Source organism: Lygodium microphyllum, chromosome 21, assembly GCF_053477565.2.
Source record: "Lygodium microphyllum isolate KBCC chromosome 21, Lygodium_microphyllum_v1.1.10, whole genome shotgun sequence".
Taxonomy (NCBI): domain Eukaryota; kingdom Viridiplantae; phylum Streptophyta; class Polypodiopsida; order Schizaeales; family Lygodiaceae; genus Lygodium; species Lygodium microphyllum.
This window is the reverse complement of record NC_141155.1, coordinates 19,066,405-19,086,622: the sequence shown is the minus strand read 5'-3', so window position 1 is coordinate 19,086,622 and position 20,218 is coordinate 19,066,405. Positions and strand designations below refer to the sequence as shown.

At 40.9% G+C, this 20,218-nt stretch overlaps 1 protein-coding gene across 4 annotated transcripts in view; it reads right to left on the bottom strand.

The window, feature by feature from the left end:
- Positions 1-641: 641 nt before the first annotated feature.
- The window catches only part of LOC148017786 (pathogenesis-related homeodomain protein-like), a 148,023-nt gene continuing 128,446 nt past the window's right edge, over positions 642-20,218 (bottom strand). For all 4 annotated transcript variants that reach the window (XM_087661319.1, XM_087661320.1, XM_087661321.1 and 1 more), the window contains 3 exons: positions 2,343-2,558; positions 2,042-2,131; positions 642-1,641 (listed from right to left, as the gene is read on the bottom strand). In XM_087661319.1, the coding sequence (XP_087517445.1) occupies positions 1,333-1,641; positions 2,042-2,131; positions 2,343-2,558 (615 nt within the window). In that variant the 3' untranslated portion in view covers positions 642-1,332. The remainder of the gene's footprint in view (positions 1,642-2,041; positions 2,132-2,342; positions 2,559-20,218) is intronic.

Here is a 20,218-nt window from a genome sequence, read left to right as displayed (position 1 = left end):
ATTTTGCATTCTATATCACCAATGCGAAGGCCTCCAAGAATAGATATCCAAATCAAAACCTTGACCTGATATGGGATCTTTGCCTTCCATAACTATAGCAATCTATCACAGCATTTTGTGCATCCATCTCTATACAACCACACCTTATTAGCCTTTTTGGTAACCCATCATTTACCCTCTATCATCTAATGGTACATTGCACTTGCTGGAAACTATGCTGAAAATAATCAAGGCAAGCAAAACTCTAATCTTGCCAAGGATCAAAGCTCTCAAAATCAGGAAGAACAAGCTACCCAATGTTGCAAACAACAAAAAGAAAATAGTCTTAACTCGTGAAGGAAAACAGAATTGCCCATCCTCATGAGACCTAATCGTACGATTATATTAAACATCTGTCTAAAGGATGAATAATCTAGCCAATGTAGCAATAAAAATGCCTTGCAAGAGAGCTAATCAACGAGACACCATGTATTTCTTGACATCCAAAAGAATAACCCCACCTATTACACTTTATAGTGAATACAGCATTTCATTTCAAGGATCTAAGCTTCAATAACATGGCAAAGGACTGTAAGTCGTGCATGGGTGGGTAGATTGCCTCAAGTTGATAAATTGCAATTGCAAAATTCTCATTTATTTCATTTCTTGTGTTTGGCACATCTCAGTAATAGACATGTTTTTGTCTTCAACTAAACTCGTGGTCATATTGGTCACATTAGAACCTTGTTATTTTGGAACGTAGTTTGTGTGATATTCTCCATGATGCCATGGTTTCCATGCCTCAGGGTTACTGGCATGATTTCTATCATTGTTCGTGCATGACAATGCATGATGATCCAAACGTTGAGGATGGAGCCTTGTTAAGCTTGTTGCTTGGCTATTAGACGGGGCTCCTTTGGGCATATATTTTGGCTGTGCGTGCAGCTGCAGCATGCTGGCCAGATGGCCGCCTGCAAATCTAACTGCTCTTTACTTTACAAGCTTTACAAAAAAGAAAAAGAGAGGAAAGAGCCGGCAAAACATGCCCAAAATCACAGGGCACAAATGTAAAGAAACAGTACAAAATGCTCATTTTATATCCCCTTACATCATCAAATTAGGGGTGCTTTGAACAACTATGGTACTCCTAAATGTCGCCAAAATAAAACTAAGCAAAACTTTCGTAACTGAGTGAGACCTTTGTCAAACACTCTTGAAATCATCAGGAGTTTACAAGTCTATGCATTATGCGCAGAGAATGAGTATGGCTACAAGACATTCATCACCCTAAAGCATGAATATCACAGTGGACTGAATCACCTTGGTGAAACACATCCTTTGGCATTTGATCCGCTATAACTTCTCTCTTAGTTCAGCAACAGGCACATACATCACATGCCCACCTTCATATGTCTCTGTTGATCCTTCCAAACCTTTCTTGAGCCTTTCTATTTTCAATTGCACCTCATTTAACATCTCCAAAAGTACTAGATAACAAGACAGATGATCACTCTCCTTGGAAGCTGCACTTGTTTCCTTTGTGGATTTACTCAAACCAAGTCCAAATTTGGCACTTGCAGAACGCCTTTGCCTTGTCTTTGACTGCTGCATCAATCCATTCTTCATAGCTGCATAACGTGTATTTCTGAACCAAAAGTTGACCTGTACACATACAATCAAACTGTCAACTACAGGATGTATGCATCCAAAGTCAAGGAGGCCTAACCAGTCTCAGTATATGAGAGCGAAGTTTCCACTTATGGAATGATGTTATTTGGAAGTCAAAAATTCTGATGGATCGTCTCTTTCTATTTCAGCAATCCTACTTAATGGTTGCCAGCTCCTGGACACAGATGAATAGTGACGATTGGCACACCAAGTCATTGAGAGTTGTATTGAGACCATTTTGTTCATGTTGCTGTGACTAAACATAAGCTTGGACGAACTGCAAAGATACAGAAACCTCAAGTACCCTACAAAGAACTCAATTACATTCCGCTGGATGGTTTAAATTGCAACACACCAAAAAATGTTGTCAGAGGCGCAAAAGCTTTGAGCTTACTTTCTTGAATGAAACACCAAGCTGTTTTGACAAGCTCTCCTTGCAAGCCTTTGTTGGAAATGGATTCTCCTTAAACACAGCACGAAGCTTCTGTAGAACAACAAAAGGAAGATGTTATTGCTCCACTTTCCGACTAATGCAAAAGACTTTGCAATTTATTATTTGCTTGATAATTTGCAGGCAGAAAAGGAATTTGATACAGGATGAAGCATACTTTTTAGTTCTCATGCTTATGACAACATTGTCACAGCAAAACACACAAAAGAGCATCAATATGGCTGCAGAATTTTATTGTGCTTACCTCCACAGCACTTGGTGGTAAACGAACTCGTCTCTCCCTGGTTGTCTGTTCAGCAGAAGAAAAATCTTTTAGAGCTTCTTCAACACACTTGCCATCCCTTGTGTCTGTTTTTATCGGAAGTGAATCTTCTTGCTTTGACTTTTTTCTTTGTCTTCTTGGACCCCATTCCTCATCCTCACTGGCTTCATCTGTCAAGTTACTCTTTCCAAACATTTCCTACATATTCAAGGTGTTAACTCAGAATTGATGGTCATGCTAAGATTATAAGAAACTACCCACCTTACTATTCACTTCTGAGCATGAATCAACCACAATCAATATTCATCTCCTCAATCAAGAAAGTAATTCTAGCAGTTGGAGATAGTACATATGTTAATTGACTGAGTATCTATTCTATATATTATTTAAAGCTTTGGTTCGAGGATTCCAGACCAACCAAAACGTCCCCGAGCCTATGTGGCACAAGAAGGAGAAGTTTGATATGCAAGAAAAAAATGTGTATTTCTTAAAAGGTGAGCTTGCAATTATTTAATTTCCATCTCTCTCTCTCTCTCTCTCTCTCTCTCTCTCTCTCTCTCTCTATATATATATATATATATATATATATATATATATATATATATATATATATATATATATATATATGCTAACATCAAGAGTATAGCTCTATTATTGCACCACTTGCATGTGCTTGACCTATTTGCGATTCATGACAATTAATAATGTTACATTTAAAGCATAAAGAATATACTATGTTTTGCTGAAAACATTTCGGACTTGTTGAGAAATGGGATGAACCGAAATGTTTCACCAAGAGGAAATGCCACGTGGCAGCCATTTCCCCAAAGGAGAAACATTTCGAACAGAGAAACGTGTTTTGGGTCCTCCTCCATACATTTCAACATTTCGAGTCCTGTAAAGGGGTGTTTCGGGGCATTTTCCGCTTCTATGAGAGGAGCTCATTGCTTAACTTAAGATACGAACAGCCAGCTTTTGCAACTTTGGCCCATCTAATCCAAAATCCTCCCACCACAAAGGTGCCCCAACCCTGCATCGGTCATGTAGAGCATTCTCATAGCCATAAGAGTTTTTTGCTCTCCTAAAGAGCAAGTTGATCTCTAATTTTGCGCTTGGTATCAACATCAAGCACCATGCACTCAAGAATTTGCCTCCGATGGAGATTGACCTCAGTATCATTTTCATGATCCCTAACCTGAAACTCATAGTCCAAAACAATTGTAGCTGAATGCAAAGGTGAGCTATAGGCATTTCACCTCTCAATACACAAATCATGTATCTCCTCATATTGCTCACCACCAGGCACTAAATCTTTTAACTTCTCAATCATCCTATCCATTGCCTCATACACTTTGCCAACACATGGCTGCACACCATCAATGAGTCTCAACAGGTGTACAATAGACACAACCATTGCATCAATCTTTTCAACATTATCCCAAAATTCATTGCTCTCTACATTTTCCATGCATATCATGCCCACGGGAGTGATTGCCAATGAAGAAGTACTAAACTCATCATTGATAAACAATCCTCTCACTGCACCCATGCACTCTTTGAGGCGTCGCAACATCAAAAAGCTGTAGGCAAAGTGTATGTCTAAATACTTTAACATCTTTCTTGACCCTTTTGTAAACTCATAGAGAAGGTATTGGTGATTTAAAATAAAAGTAACCATTTCAATCACAACATGAGCCCATGATAACTCACCAATATCCTTCAAAAAGTTGTTCAAGCAATGTGCCATGCAATAAGAAAATGTGATATGCTTATGCACTCCCTAAATGTAGAAAACATAGATTGACATTATTCATTATTCTATACCACGCCAATGAACCTTCAACATGGCATCAATATTTGCATGCACCATCGTCCACTATCCATGCTCAACATCAACTTTAGTTGTAAAAGAAGCCATCAATATATGCAATCATCATGAATAACAACTCAAATCAAAACTCCGGCAATCAATGCCAATATCCATATCAACGTGCTAAGTAAATCCATGATAAATGATGATTGCAAAAGTCCCAAGACATTTAGGGCATGGCATTTGTGAAAGTTTAAAATAGGTGTTTCATACGTTTATGAAACACCTAGATAAGAAACAAGTTTCCTAACCTTATGAAACAAGTTTCTTGGCAACTATGACTTTGATAGAGCTCGGATTATGATCCACAAGGAGTAAGGTGGACAATTATATGCACGAGGAATCCGAAAAAGCCTCCTGACTATGTGGAAAGACATTAGCACCTTGCAACTCACCAAAGTGGCATCAGCAATAGAAGGCAAACCCAAACTTACAATACAATTAAATTTTGGCCTATCCTCCTATTTCTAGTGATCCCATCCCAAGAGAGCAACCTCAACATGGCCAATAATTCCGTCTAGGAGTTAGCCATCAAATGATCCTTTATCGAATGCCACTACACCTTTTAAAGAACAAGCTTCCAAAAATAAACCAAATGAATCCCTAAAAAGGAGGATGTCAAGAAATGGGCATTAGTATTAAGAATATGCCACCACGAGCCTTGTATGTGTGTCATATCTGCAACAAGTCACTAACTTCTGCATTATAGGACATGACTCCTTGAGGCGTTCTTTGGGAAGAAGCCCTCTGTGTTGCACTTTCGCATCTTTGGGTGCATTGCTTATGTCATGGACAAGGAGAAAGGCGACAACAAGCTTTACCCAAAGTCAAAGAAGCTTATCTTCGTTGGTTATAGCACGACCAAGAAGGGTTACAAGCTCTACGGCCTATCGACACAAAAGATTGATGTGAGACAAGATGTTATCTTTGATGAGGCTTCAACCCTTGATGATCCCATTGATGCTAATTCATGTGCGCATGGTTCTTTGTCGTTGCCTAGCCCCCCTCCCTTCCCCCCAATCATCAGCTCTACCCCTAACTTCTCAATTACCTATTGGCACCCCTTCTTTGTGTTCAGCTCCTCCCCCTCCATCCCCTCCTTCTCCCCTCTTCTACTACTCTTCCATCCTTGATGGTTCCTTCTATTCCTACTTCATCAAGTATTTCTACTCCTCCCCCATCTCCTTAAGTGTCTTCTAGGAGACTTGAGCCATTTGAGGAGAAGCCCTCTTCTTCTAATGAGGGGGATATACCTCTACCCAATGAGGGGTTGTCCCTTTCCCAGACAAGTGGATTATAGGCACCAAAGGCCTCTCAGTCTCCCTCACAATAGGATGAGTCTATCACCATTCCTCGATGGTATCATCGGCCTTTAGGATCATGAGCCTACTACAGTTCATGAGGGTCTTTCACAGCATATTTGGCATTGTGCTATGCATGAGGAGCTTGATTCTATCAAGCGCAATCAGACTTGGGAGTTGGTTCCGCGTCCACGGAAGCGGAAGGTAATTGATATGAAGTGGGTCTTTAAGACCAAGTACCTGGCTGCTAGATCCTTGGACAAGCACAAAGCTATGCTTGTTGCCAAGGGATTTGCACAGAAAGTAGGGTTGGATTATTCAAAGACTTTCGTATCTACAACTTCAATGTCTACTATTAGAGCTATCTTGGCTCTTACAACCCATCACCGTTGGCCTATCTTTCGCATGGATGTCAAGTCTACCCTCCTAAAGGGCATCCTTAAGGAGCAGATTTATGTTTCACAGCTTCTTGGTTTTCTTATGCAAGGGAAGGAGGATCATGTCTATACATTGCAGAAGACCCTCTATGGCCTAAAGCAAGCTCCTAGGGCTTGATACTAGAGAATTGATTGATTCCTCTTACAAAGTGGCTTCCATCGATCAAATCATGACCCAACCTTTATTACAAGGTTATGGGTGACAAATGTGTTTTAGTCATCTTGTATGTGGATGATTTGATTATCAAGAGTGACTCACAAGGGGTTGATCAGACTCATGAGATCTTGCATCAAGAGTTTAATATGACGGACCTACGGATCCTTCACTTCTTCCTTGGTCTGGAGATCTATCAAATGACACAAGGGATCTTCATCTCCCAACACACGTACATCCACGAGCTTCTTTTAGACTTTGATATGGCCAAGTGTTGGCCTATTTCTTGCCCCATGGACCCTGAGTGGCAATTGGAGAACCCTTACCCAATGCTATCTGTTACAGGTGCTTTGTTGATTCTTTGATCTAGGTTATACACGCTAGACTAGATATTTCCTTTGTTGTGGCATTCTTGTCTTCTTTGATGAAGACTCCTACACAAGCTCACTGGTGAGCTGCTTTACGTGTGTTGTGCTACTTACAAGGGGATTCAATCCTACGAGATTATGTATGGAGAGAGGGATACTCTTTCTAGATGGAATGACTTAGATTGGGCACGTGATGTAGAGTTAAGACGCTCCACTACGCATTATGCTCTCCCTTGGATCGGCGGGAACTATCTCATGGAGCAATAAGAAGCAGCCTCCTGTGGTCTTATCTTCTATAGAGGCAAAGTAGCAAGCACTTTGTTCTACAGCTATGGAGGCAATTTGGCTCTGTTAGATGTTGGCAGAGATTGGCTTTCCACAAACAAGATCCACATAGTTACATGTGGATAACCAAAGTGCCTTAGCTCTGGCAAAGAACCCTGTGTTTCATGTTCGCACAAAGAGCATAGAGGTCATTATGTCCAGGAGTGGATTGTGGATTCAGAGTTAGCGGTGGCCTATTGTCCCATAGAGGACAATGCAATGGATCTCTTCACAAGCCTTTGCCCAAGGCTTCCATACTTCATCACAAGAGGTTGTTGGGTCTTTAGACACTTCTAGAATCTGAGAGGGAGCGTTAGCTTGCCATTTTCTCCTGTTAGTTTGTTATCTCTTGGTTGTGAGCTCCATCAAAAGTCTAACAAAGACATTGAAGCTCTGACTATGTTTCCCATTCAGTTTTGTGTGCATTTCTTTTCCCGGTCAGTATCTGCAGACATTTCTCATATCCAGCTAAAGGATGTGCAGCCTATTTTCCAACAATTGGCTACGAATGGCTGGGATTAGCCCCACAACTACCACATCAGCATTTCCTACTGCATTAAATGCAGTCAGACTGCATTTATGCACTTGGCCATGCAGCAGTCTGCCAGATTCAGTATTTTGTAGCCGTTAAATAGCTACTCTCAAACGCGGGCAGATTATTCTTTTCTGTCTTCTGAATATGCTCTCACAGGTTACAGCATTCTTCTCCATCTCTGTCTAGCATTGTTGGCTTCACAATCTATCTACGTCAACGTCACCGTTGTCATCTTCGTCTCTGGTGCTGTCATCATTTTCTAGCCTGATCCGATGCCCTCACTGATGCTTTGGGTTGCATGCAGGGATTGATCAGTCCTCCATTGTATTTAACATTCATTTCAAATTCAGTGCAGATTTCTCTTCTCTTCCTATTGTCTTTTCTCTTCTCCTTTTTTCTCCATGTTTGTGTTCCTCTTCCATTGCACTCTCATAGAAACCTAGTCCCTGACCAAAGCATAAGAAGCCGAACAAGCATCGGAAATTTACTCAAAGGGGATTGGAGCAGAGCCAAGAAGATCCAGGAAATCATTTCCACACATGTGGTCAATGGTTGGCGGATCTGTAGCCATGTCGCCCTTCGGATGTTGGAGTCTAACCATGTTCTTGTTAGAAGAGCAAAACGTGCAACCGAATAATGAAAGACACAAGATCGATGAAAGAGACAATGTGCAAGATGTAACAGGGAATAGGAATTCACTATGGCAAGAGTATGATGATTGAGAGCCAACTCACGCACTCCACAAACTCCCTCTCTCCACACCAAGAATCCGCAAGTACAAGTGTGGTAATAGATTGTGGCCACACTCCCTTCTTTTATGGACAAAAATAAATGAGTTATCCTACCACAAAATAGGCTGGCCAATTACCAAATAAAGAAGGGACTGTGGCCACACTCCCTCCTTTTATAGACAAAAATAAAGGAGTTATCCTACCACAAAATAGGCTGGCCAATTACCAAATAAAGAATAACGAGAGTGCCCATAAATAAGGCTGTGGATGCTCGTGAACCTGTGATATGACCGCTTCTAACATGCTCTCTCAAGGCAGTCAGCCAGGGCCGGCACCTTTTGTATGAGACCGGGATGCAGGAGACGATTTTTCTCATCGAGGCTGGGTCTTGTGCAGTGGTCAGCTTGGAAGCTCTACCCAGCCGCCAAGTATTGGATCCCACAGCAGAGCGCTCAAAGGTATGGAAGATCATAGGGAGTCCTATAGGATGGCACATTTGGAAGGCACACTGTCAGGTGGTTTTTGGCGGGGAGTGCCTTTCAGTATATGCAACTTTGGCAGAGCTTTGGACCTCCATCATCCACTCCCTTCGTGGCCGTTGGGACCAAGTGCAAGGTGAGTCTCGAGCTCATCAAGAGCTCCGTCTTCACTTTCCGCTCACTTGGGGCGGCCATGACCTATTCTTCACGACACTGGCAGACAGTCCCAGATGGCAATACACCCCCCCTCCATGGCTTCTTGCCCACATCCCCCCAAGACCGCCTTGAGAGGCTTGTATTCATTATGGATTTGTGATCTTCATCAGCTCTAGCTAGTCTGTTAAGCATGTGTACTTCATTGTAATCAGCCTTTTGAGTAATATAATTAGCCACATTTTACTTGCAAAAAAAATAACATCCTCTCTCAAAGCATAGGTGAACAACCAATGAACAAGAATAAACAAGATGCATCATGGATACTGCAGTAGCGTGCACTCCGCTGGATGCGCCTCAAGAAGAAAACACCTTGAAGAAGAAGTCCAAATGCCATAAGCCCTCTCTGAAAGCAAAATAGTTGAGCTAGCCACCTGCATCTCTTGTAGCCACACAAGCTCCATGGATAGCTCACCGTGACACCAAGACTCCTCCACTAGAGCATCAGCATGCCCTTTGGGTCCCCTCATGCGAGACTACAAGAACACATCATCTTGCTCATTCCAACATGAACTTGGCGCTGGACACACCAATCCAAGGTTTGGATCGCCACAAGATGTCAACTTGATGACACACATCAAATCCACTAGTAACAAAAGAACATCAGCATGCCCTCTCTCCACCCTCACACTTGCGCCTTTTGGCTAGGAGCATGTGACGGCGTACAGTATCACTAGAGCCGAGAAAAACTGTCCAATCGAGCCATCATAGGCCTCGAGCAAACCAAGATAATGCAAACATGTATGTGTTCACATGCTCCGCCAAGCATGACCAAGGTATCCATGGCATGAAGCAACAACATGTCTGTTGTATCTTTCTTCTCTTCAAATGTGACACTACACCACACCCTTCCATCTCTTTACTTGCATATGCATGACCACAACTATACCGCACCATGATAGAAGTAGAGATACCTCCAAAGACTTGAGTAATCCAATACGCTCGCTGAAAAGCAATGATTAGCATCGCAACATTGAACCGCATCTTCATGGTATATGTTAGAAGAATGAATCACGCAATCACAAGGGTACTGTCACAATCATAATGAAGTGGAATGAGAAAGGAAAAGTACTTACATATTAATTTGATAAGAAGAGAGTAGCAGTGGAAGTGTGAATAGCCTGCAAAGAACTTGAGCATAGAACAAGTCCTCACACATATGCATGCAAGACCAACACGACAAACAGGGTAGGGAAAGTAGCAATGCATCACTATCGACAAACCATCACGCAACAACGCCCACTTCAAAGACAGCCATGTCAATTACAAAACGCAGTCACATGAACACTTGGTACATAGGGATAGTCACACGAGGTCAACCATAGGCACATGATTTCAAACGCAAAAAACGCAGTTAACATCAATACATTTAGCAAAGTTAGAATCAGCAGATAAGCATGAAGTCAAAGCAAACTTGCCGCACGTATCATAGATCTGTAGGCAGGTTGGTCAGGCGGCACATCAAAACGCACGATATATACACTCCATGTACATAGCACGCTAATCAGATAGCAAGCAATGTTGAGTCAAAGACACACGATTAAAACACATCAATCAATCATAGACGTAGACAAGTCAATGCAAGCAAGGTCAATCCTTATGGCAGCGACTATAGAGGCAGCCCACATCAATGGCAATAACGATGTCACCCATGGCACCAAACCATTAAAGAAGGACGCAACATAGTGATGATCTCACAAGTACACAGACCAACCCAAACATTGACCTGCAAGCAATCCACACAACAATGAAGTCAACATTAATCGGCAATAGCAATGGCCAATTACAATGTCAACAATAGTGCCCGTGGTGGCATAATTGCATCAACAGCAACGGTCATGTATCAGTACAACACATCAACATCACTGCCGGCCTAGTTTTGGCACAAGTCAACGAGGAGCAAGTCACCACTGGAAGCACTAATGTTATCTCATGCAAGTCAAAACGCAAGGCATACCACATCAGCTATGGAACAAAGCAAATGGGATCGGATCACTTGCAATCAACACAGAAGAGACCGCATAAGAAACACCAACGTGAATATGTCTCAATCAGCAAACCTTAACATCTGATACCATGTTAGAATAGCAAAACATGCAATAGAATAATGAAAGACACAAGATTGATTAAAGAGACAATGCATAAGATGTAACCGGGAATAGGAATCCACTATGACAAGAGCACAATGGTTGGAAGCCAACTTTTATTTAACAGAAATAATGGCAAGTGCTTCAAATGTCTCCAATGACAATACTATCTTCAACATAGAGAAGTTGGACGGCAATGCCTTTCAGCATTGGAAGACTCAAATTTGGCAGATATTGATACAAAAGAAGTAGGTTAAGCCATCAAAATTAGGGGGCATAATGCTAGAACTTTATGACGCAGAGAATGCCAAAGCAAGTGTACTTCAATGTCATTGAGATTGAGGATAGTACATATGCATTATGAAAAAAAAAAATTGATCTCTATGATAAGCAAAGTCCTGCAAACTGAGTTGTATTGGCTTAGGAAACTCATGGACCTTCATATAAAGGAACAGACGTCTATGTCTTCTCACTTAAATGAGTTTCATTCTATTTTCAATCAGCTTACTTCGCACGATCTTCAGTTTGAGGAGAATGTTAAGTCTCTTTTCTTGATTATTACATTGTCTGAGTCTTGCGATACATTTCACACTACTATGAATGCAAACCCTCCTAAAGCTGGCTTTCAGCTCAAAAATGTAAAGGGTGCTTTGCTTACACAAGAGGTAAATAGGAAGAATGTTGATACAACCAATACTTCTCATACACTTGCAATGAGGGATAGACAAGGTGGTAATGCGAATAATAATCATGGTAGAGACTCACATCCCAACAGGGGCAAGTCAAAGTCTGTGGGCAATCACGCGGTCAATCCCATGGTCCTAAGTCCTCTCTTACTTGTCATTATTCTGGATAGTAGGGTCACATAAGGCCACAATGCCATAAAATGCACAATAATAGATATGAAAAAGGCAAAGGGAAAGCGCAAAATAATGGAAAATCTTCTAATGATCATAGCATTGTTCCTAAATCTATTGTTAAGATAGAAGAGATAAATGCCTTGAAGTAAAGCTCAAATGATTACATGCTTGTTGCTTCATCACTTGATGTTACTTAATATGGTCTTCGTGTTTTGAGATATTTACGGTGTATCTATTCTTATGGCCTAGCTTATGGATCTAGTTTATGCTTACACCAGTATACTAACTCTGACTGGGCAGGAGATCTTGACACCCAACGTTCCCGTGAAAGCTCTCTCTTTACCTTGGGCACAGTACCCATCTCTTAGGCCAACTATAAGTAAGAGATGGTAGCCACTTCCACAACAAAGACTAAGTAGTGCACTTTTTTTTATGGTACTACCGAGGCTATCTATTTAAGAAGCTTAGTGGCAACACTTCACTTTCCATGTGACTCTCCCACCGTTGTATACTACAATAACCAAAGTGCCATTGCTTGCATGCAATCTAATCATTACACCACAAACACGGCATGTGGAGATCCACTTTCACTTCACCAAAGAGCAAGTTGAGCTAAGCTCTATACGCCTAGAGTTTGTGCCTTCATCCAATAACTTTGTAGACATATTGACCAAGGCAATCAATCGGTGTTGCAATATATTCTATCCAAGATCGGCTTTGATACACCCTCTCCTACTTCTTTAGATTGACGGGGAGAGAGTGATTCCCTCTGAATTCCCCTTCTAGCTTAAGAGAAGGTGGCATGCTTCTCTTGGAGATGACAGCATGTTCTTTACAATTTCTTTTCCGACAGTATTGTGTATTGTACTTTGTATCTTTATCCATATCATCAAAATGACATGATTGTAAAAGGGCGCTTGGACAAGTGAACAATTCCCCCACAAGGGCACTATCCAAGTAGCACCGTTGCATAGCATTTTGCATGAGCATGTTCACACCTACATTGCCTCTTACATACTCCATTTTTGTAAATATGCATCTGTGCGCATTTATCCCTTTTGGGTCTTTTTGAGTGGTGGACTCTGGATCCGCCATATTCGCAGCATTGCACATGGCAATCTCCCTAGCTTGCTTAGCTTGACTAGCTTGCTTTGTACACATCTTTTTTGCCTCTCCACATACCCACCATATTTGCTACACACACTAGTCTATTTATTCATCATCAACACCCAATAGTAGTAGGGATAGCATGTTTATTTTGTGAAAGCCTTTGAGTCTAGCTACTAGTCTCCCGTTCATTACTTAATCGATTGCCACCTCTACTTTTTGAAACAATTATTATCGAACAAAAAAATAGAGAAGAAGAAAAGCTCACTATGGTTCCATCTGCCTTTGCAGGACTTGGTAGGTCACTCGGCAACCGACGTACACCCTTTGTCCGATGCCTTGGCCTCTTTGGGGTGACCACTTGGACTCCCTTGGTAAGATAACCATCACCTCTGTGGTCTTGGTAGGCCATTAGGCAACCATCGTACACCCTTTGTCCAATACCTCGGCTGCTTTAGGGTGAAAAACCTTCAGATAAAAACACACAAAACCAAAAATACTACTTTGGATTGGCCTTTCTTTCTAGTTCAATTTTTGGGCTTGAAATGGGGTATTGAGCTAACATAAGCATTACATGCTGAATTAGCCACTTAAATAATCCAAAAATGCTTAATTAATGAAAACCCTAAAATGGTATGCAATTCGAGAGAGTTTTAAACAATGTGCAATACGAGGTCCTGAAACTTTCTATAAATAGGCATGCTGCCCTCCATTCAATCAAGGCCCATTACTGTCTACATCCATCAGGTGCATGTTTCCAACCTCCATCATATAATCAACATTAATTTCTCCTGTGTTTGTTAATCAACCACATGGTCTACAGCTGGCGACCTACTAAACTACTCCATTTGTGACCTGCGGCTGCTATTCGGACTACCATGTCATCATACTTGCATTTTTTTTGCCATCAATTTGCCGCATCATCATACTTGCATTTTTGTTGCCATCAACCTGCCATGTCATCATCACCTTTTTGCGTTTGCAGTTTTCTCTCTCCTCTGCATGTCCACACCACACACTTACATCCTCTGCATGTGCAACACTGATCAACACTACACACTGCTATGTTTGCTGCTATCCAACATCTAAAGGCTGCCTTGTTGCGTTTCGGGGTCTGTCATGAGTACGACACACTCTCGCTTAGCACCTCTACCTCAGTCCACAAGACACAAGAGTTTGGGATATAGTTTTCATTTCTGCACGGTTTGTTTGCTACATGAACATTGTATATTCAGCATTTAGTCATTCATTTATATTTCCAGTGTGTTCATTGTCTTTGAGTTACCCTAACCCTAGCTGAATTCTGTTGAGTTTATGTTTTATCATACGCTTTCATTTATGTTTTTGCGTTAGGATATTTCTTCACACAAGTACAAGGTCTCTTTTGGTGATTCTGCATGGAAGATTACTCGTAGTAGTCTTGTTTTACTAGAGGTACCAAGGTTGGTAACCCATACCCTTTGCTTGTATTTGGATTTGTTAATCATGTTTTGGCCGTGACTGATCTTCCTCGTGTATCTATTTGGCAACACCGTCTTGGGCATATATCCCTTAAAGAAATGAAAATACTCACTCATTTGTAGCATTTGCCACCTCTTAATTAATCATTTTTTGACTCTTGCGATCATTGTTTATATGGCAAGCAAACATGTAACTCTCATAAAAAGTCTGGCTCTATCCATGTGGGTGAGCCTTTGGCCATTGTTCATTCACATATTTGTGGTCCCATGCCCTGCGAGTCATTAGGTGGTGCTAAGTACTTGGTAACGCTCATTGATGATTATTCACATAAAGTTTAGGCATATCCTATTAAGCAAAACTCAAAGGTGTTAATTACATTTCAATACTTTCTTGCTATGGTTGAGAACCAGTCTAGGTATAGGCTCAAATGCCTACATTTGACAATGGCGATGAGTATATCTCTAAGGCATTTGAGTAGTTTTGTGATGAGAGGGTATTAAGCATCAATTGACCGCTCCGTTCACCCCACCCTTGAATGGCGTTGTAAAGCGCATGAATATAACTATTCAGGAAAGAGTTGACAATATGCTTAGTCAAGGAGGCTTACCGTAGTACTTTTGGGCTAAGGCAGTTACTACTTCCATTCATTTGATTAATCAACCCCATACACTGCTCTAAATGGTCAAGTTACTGAGGAGGTATGGTCTAGCAAACCTCCCTCATATGCTCATTTGAGAGCCTTTGGATCTAAGGCTTTCTATCATATTCACAAAGAAAAACACAATAAACTAAATCCGAAGTTCATCAATGTATCTTTCTTCAATATGGTGATGAAGGTAAGATAGGCTATCGCCTTTGGGATCTACATGCTTGAAAGGTTATCCATAGCCATGATGTTGTGTTTCACAAGAATAATATGTATAAGCAACAACAGCAGGTAGTTGAGATACGCAGGGTGATCTTTCAAAAGGAGCCTCTTGTTACAATCCAACCAGCCCCAATTACAAAGCACGTTACAGTATGCTTAGTCAGGCAAGCTTACTATCATACACTGCTCTAAATGGTCAAGTTACTGAGGAGGTATTTGAAGGTGTCTGCCAATCTCAATCCAACATGCGCCTTTTAGTAGTCCATTAGTAGGTTTTCCAAAATGACGTCGCCCGGCGCTCCCTTGGAGTATCACGAGGTTTGTCACTTAGGCCCTACTGAGTCTGCATTGCAATGGAAGAGTTCCGGTCGAACCCAATAGGATTAACCTGAATTTTCGGGTTCCTAAAATCAAATGGGCCTCCTAACAGCCAACTAGCATCAGTGATTTTGAGTTCCCACTTCCTACAGGATTACTCGAACTCAAGTGGACTTGCCATTGCACTTGGTTCAAAGAGAATGGAAAACGAAGGTGAGTGCGGTACGCCAACCCTCCTGCCCATAAGACAAAATCCCATTCCGGTCCCCTAAAACAATACAAGTCGGTTTTACCTAACAACTAGTTGGTCAATTTATCATCTTCCTATTTCTATCGCTGATTTAGAAAAGCTCCCAACTAACCAAGACTACCCTACCGTTGGACGGACTCGTCGAGGGTCACGTCCACCCGCTTTTGTTTGATGATGGTATCATCTTTAGTTTTTTAATTACCTACAGCACATTTATTGAAACATATATAACCAACTTCCTTAATTAGTCCGTTAAATCACAGGTTCCTTTATGTAATTTATTTCACGAACACGGATACAATTCAAACAACCCTTGAATAAAAAACAAATTCCTTTATTATATTGGAAGTTTATTACAATTTCCATCTTTCCAATCCTACAGAAGATATACAAAATTCCACAAGAATATTCTATCCACCAAGATTCCTCCCTTGTATAACTAGTACTAGGATTCCAAGATCCCATCTTGGGTCGCGAAGGGGCTCATCAGATTCTCAAAGTAATGCGGAATTTACGGCCAAAGCCCCCCTAGCATCCACATTTCCTACTACTCGAGACTATCCTTACGAACAGACCTTTCCGCTACTACGGAGCCAGTCAGCCTCTCGAAGCGATAATCATGACTCCCTTGGAGTAGGGTCTCGCAGCTAGCTTGGAGGTAGCCTAGCTCGATCTTTCCTTTTATCTTGTTTATCAATGTTTTTAATCAGAGATCTAGATTCTAGCAAACACAAACAATCCTTTCAAACGATGACAATCACACCATCGTACAATTCACAGCTTCACATAGCCAAGGTAGATCCTTAACCCAAGGTAACCTTATATTCTAACGATGATTTTTCTTTCCGTAAAGAAGTGTTGAGTACAAATCTTTCAACGTTGTTAAGCAAGATACAAATTTCCCGTTTAGATGTAACTTACCCAACATAAGTGAATTTCCTTTAGTTGATACTAAGAAAATTATTGCGACAATAATTTAACGAGATAATTTACAAGATTCTTTAAATAGACTTTCACTTTTTTAAGCGTTAATCAACTCCTAACCATTGTCGTGTTTGGCAATAAATATATCGATTTATTTTACTAATCTCGCATGTGCATAACATCCTTTACTCATTTCGTGCAATAACCTCATGTAACTATTTCCATCAGGATTCTACGAATTATAATCTCGATTAATCTATCTACAAATCATAAGTAGTAGTTAACCGTTTGTGCGTGTATTAATACACTCTCTAGATGAAACTGACATCTCATGTAAGTGTAAATGTAAAAGCTAACATTTTATGTACTTAATTTCGGAAAAAAACTTATTATTTTAACCTGGTTTGGCATGACATCATTGGGAATTTCGTCTTTGCTTATGCTTGCGTTCACCACATCCGATGTTCCGTTGGTAGTGGCGATTCCGGCAACCTCAACCATTCTCGTATCTCTGGCAATGCCCGTTATTTGACCAGTCACAGTGGATTTCATGGTCTTTCTGCCTCGTTGTGCTTTGGAGTCATCGTTCGAGAGCGGGTTCGAGAGATAGAGAAGGTGGAATGAATTCAGGATGGGAGAGCGTAAGAGCAGCTTACCGAGTTGAAGACCGAGTTGAAGATCGAGACAGGGAAGGTTGAGTTATTTCGTTTTCTCTCTGACCCCCTCTCTCGCAACCTCTCCGGATCTTCTTCCCTCTCTCTCTCTTTCTAATTCTCCCCCTCTCTAGCTCCCTCTCACAGCCTCGAGAGGGGAGGGAGTGTATATATCCATCTACCTCCTTCTATTTTCCTCCCTCTTGCTCTATACTCCTGAGAAGGGTCTCTCCCCTCTTGCTCAAACTCTTTCTCAACTGCTCCCTATGCCTCTTATTTATAGCTAAATTAGAGAAAAAGGGTTGTGGCTAAAAAGAAGAGCTCTTTATGAAAGGGATTTTGGCAAAATCAGCAATCTGAAGCTTCTGATGCTCAAATCGCAAATCTGATGGTTCCGTTGGCTCCGAAAAGGGGGTAAAATTCCAAGACGCCTGATCAAAAATCTTCCAGATCACTCATTCTTCTTCTTCCCGTTCGGAGTGTTATTTGCTGCCTATAAATTGCGATCGCAACACGGTGCGATTTCGCCAATCCTTCTTTTTGCATTAAATCTCCAAAGCTGGCTAAAAAAGCCACTTGCTTTTTTTACATGACACCCTCTTCTAGAAGTTTCCATAGCTTTTTAGGATATTTATAATAAATAATATCCAAAATATCAAAAACATACTAGTTTTGTCCAAAAATCTAGTATTTTTGGACCATCCATACTATAGACACTGACACTGATGGACTAATATGGCTCATAACTCTCATTCACGTGGTAACTTCCATGATGGGTGGCTACAATCCTTGTCAATCTGGAAAAAATGTTGGGTTACAATCCTCGGTTTTTTTTTTTCTCGAGATCTTCTCTATTTAATGATTTTAGAGTTCTTCAAGTCCATTTTGTGAGAAGTTGGAAATATGTTAAATCCAAGTCAGGATATCACAATATGGTCTAGCAAACCTCTCTCATATGCTCATTTTAAAGTCTTTAGATATGAGGCTTTCTGCCATATTCCCAAAGATAAATGCAATAAGCTGGATCCGAAGTCCATCAAATGCATCTTTCTTGGATACGGTGATAAAGGTGAGATGGGCTATCACCTTTGGAATCCACATTCTCGAAAGGTTATCCACAACCATGATGTTGTGTTTCACAAGAATAATATACATAAGAAACCAGAGTAAGTAGTTGTGGTACACAGAGTGATCTTTCAAGAGGAGTCTCCTGTTACAGTCCAACCAACCCCAATTCAAAAGCATATTGCAGTATGCTTAGTCAGGCAAGTTTACATTGTATTTTTGGACTGAGACAATTGCTACTGTCATTCTTTTGATTAATCAATCCCATACACTGCTCTAAATGGTCAAGCTATTGAGGAGATATGGTCTGGTAAATCTCTCTCATATGTTCATTTGAGAGTCTTTAGATGTGAGGCTTTCTGCCATATTCCCAAAGACAAACGAAATAAGCTAGATCCAAAGTCCGCCAAATGCATCTTTCTTAGATATGGTGATGTAGGTGAGACGAGATATCACCTTTAGGATCCACAAGCTCGAAAGATTATCTGCAGCCATGATGTTGTGTTTCACAAGGATAATATGCATAAGCAACCTAAGCAAATAGTTAAAGTACGCCATGTGATCTTTCAAGAGCAGCCTTCTATTAAAGTCCAACTAGCCCTACTTCGAAAGCTTGTTGCAACTACTAATTATATACTAGACTAGATCCACTTGTGCAAGATCATGATGTTGAACAACGAGAATAGGCCGCACAAATCCCACATCCAATCTTAAGACGCTCCATTAGAGCCTTACATCCTCCTAATCATTTTGAGCCCTCTATGCATTATGTAATGGTGACAGATTCCGATAAGCCCCTTACTTATGAGGAGGCCATACACAGTTGTGATAGTCACTCTTAGGAGAGAGCCATGCAATCTAAGTATAATTCACTGCAAAAAAACCGTACATGAGATTAGTTCCTTTGCCCAATGGAAAATATGCATTGCCATGCAAGTGGCTGTATAAGTTGAAGAGTACCCTTGCTTACCCTAAGTTAGCATATAAGGCTAAAACGTGAGAATGGAGTTGATTTTGATGAGATAATTTCTCGAGTAATCAAGATAACTACTCTATGCTTGGTATTAGTCTTGGTTGCACAGATGGATTTGGACTTGTACTAGATGGAAGTGAAAATAGATTTTCTTCATGGAGACTTGCATGAGGACATTTATATGCAACAACCTAAGGGCTTTGAGGAGGGTAGAGAACACCTAGTGTGCAAGTTGAGAAATTAAGTAGTCACCTAGGAAATTGTATCATAAGTTTGATGCCTTTATGCATTCACAAGGTTACACCTATAGTAATATGGATCCATGTCTTTATACGAAGAAGGCCCGTGATGGTAGCCTTATTATTTTGGTGCTATATGTTAATAACATGCTGGTTACTGGAAGATGAGTCAGATGCTTTGAAGACTTAGCTCAAGAAGAGCTTTGAGATGAAGGACATAGGGTATGTCTCTCGCATACTTGGTATGCATATTATGCACAATTGCTCTAAGGAACTCCTCTACTTGTCATAGAAGGAGTACATTCATTAAGTCCTTGAGTTGTTCCATATGCAAGGTGGTAAGCCTATTGACTGCCCATTACCTTGTCAAGTGAAAGTCAATAAAGCAGATTGTCCCTAGTTAGATAATGAGAAGGCCGAGATGGCCAAGATCCCATATGCATCCGCAATGGACAACTTAATGTATGTGATAATAGCCACTAGACCTCACATAGCACTTGCAATGGGAGTTGTGGCTCGTTATATGATGAGACCTAATAGGCAATATTGGAATGTTGTAAAGGGTGTCATAAGATACACTAAGGGCACTGCAGACATGTGCATTTGTTATGGTGGCCAATCTATTGGAGTTGTAGGCTAAA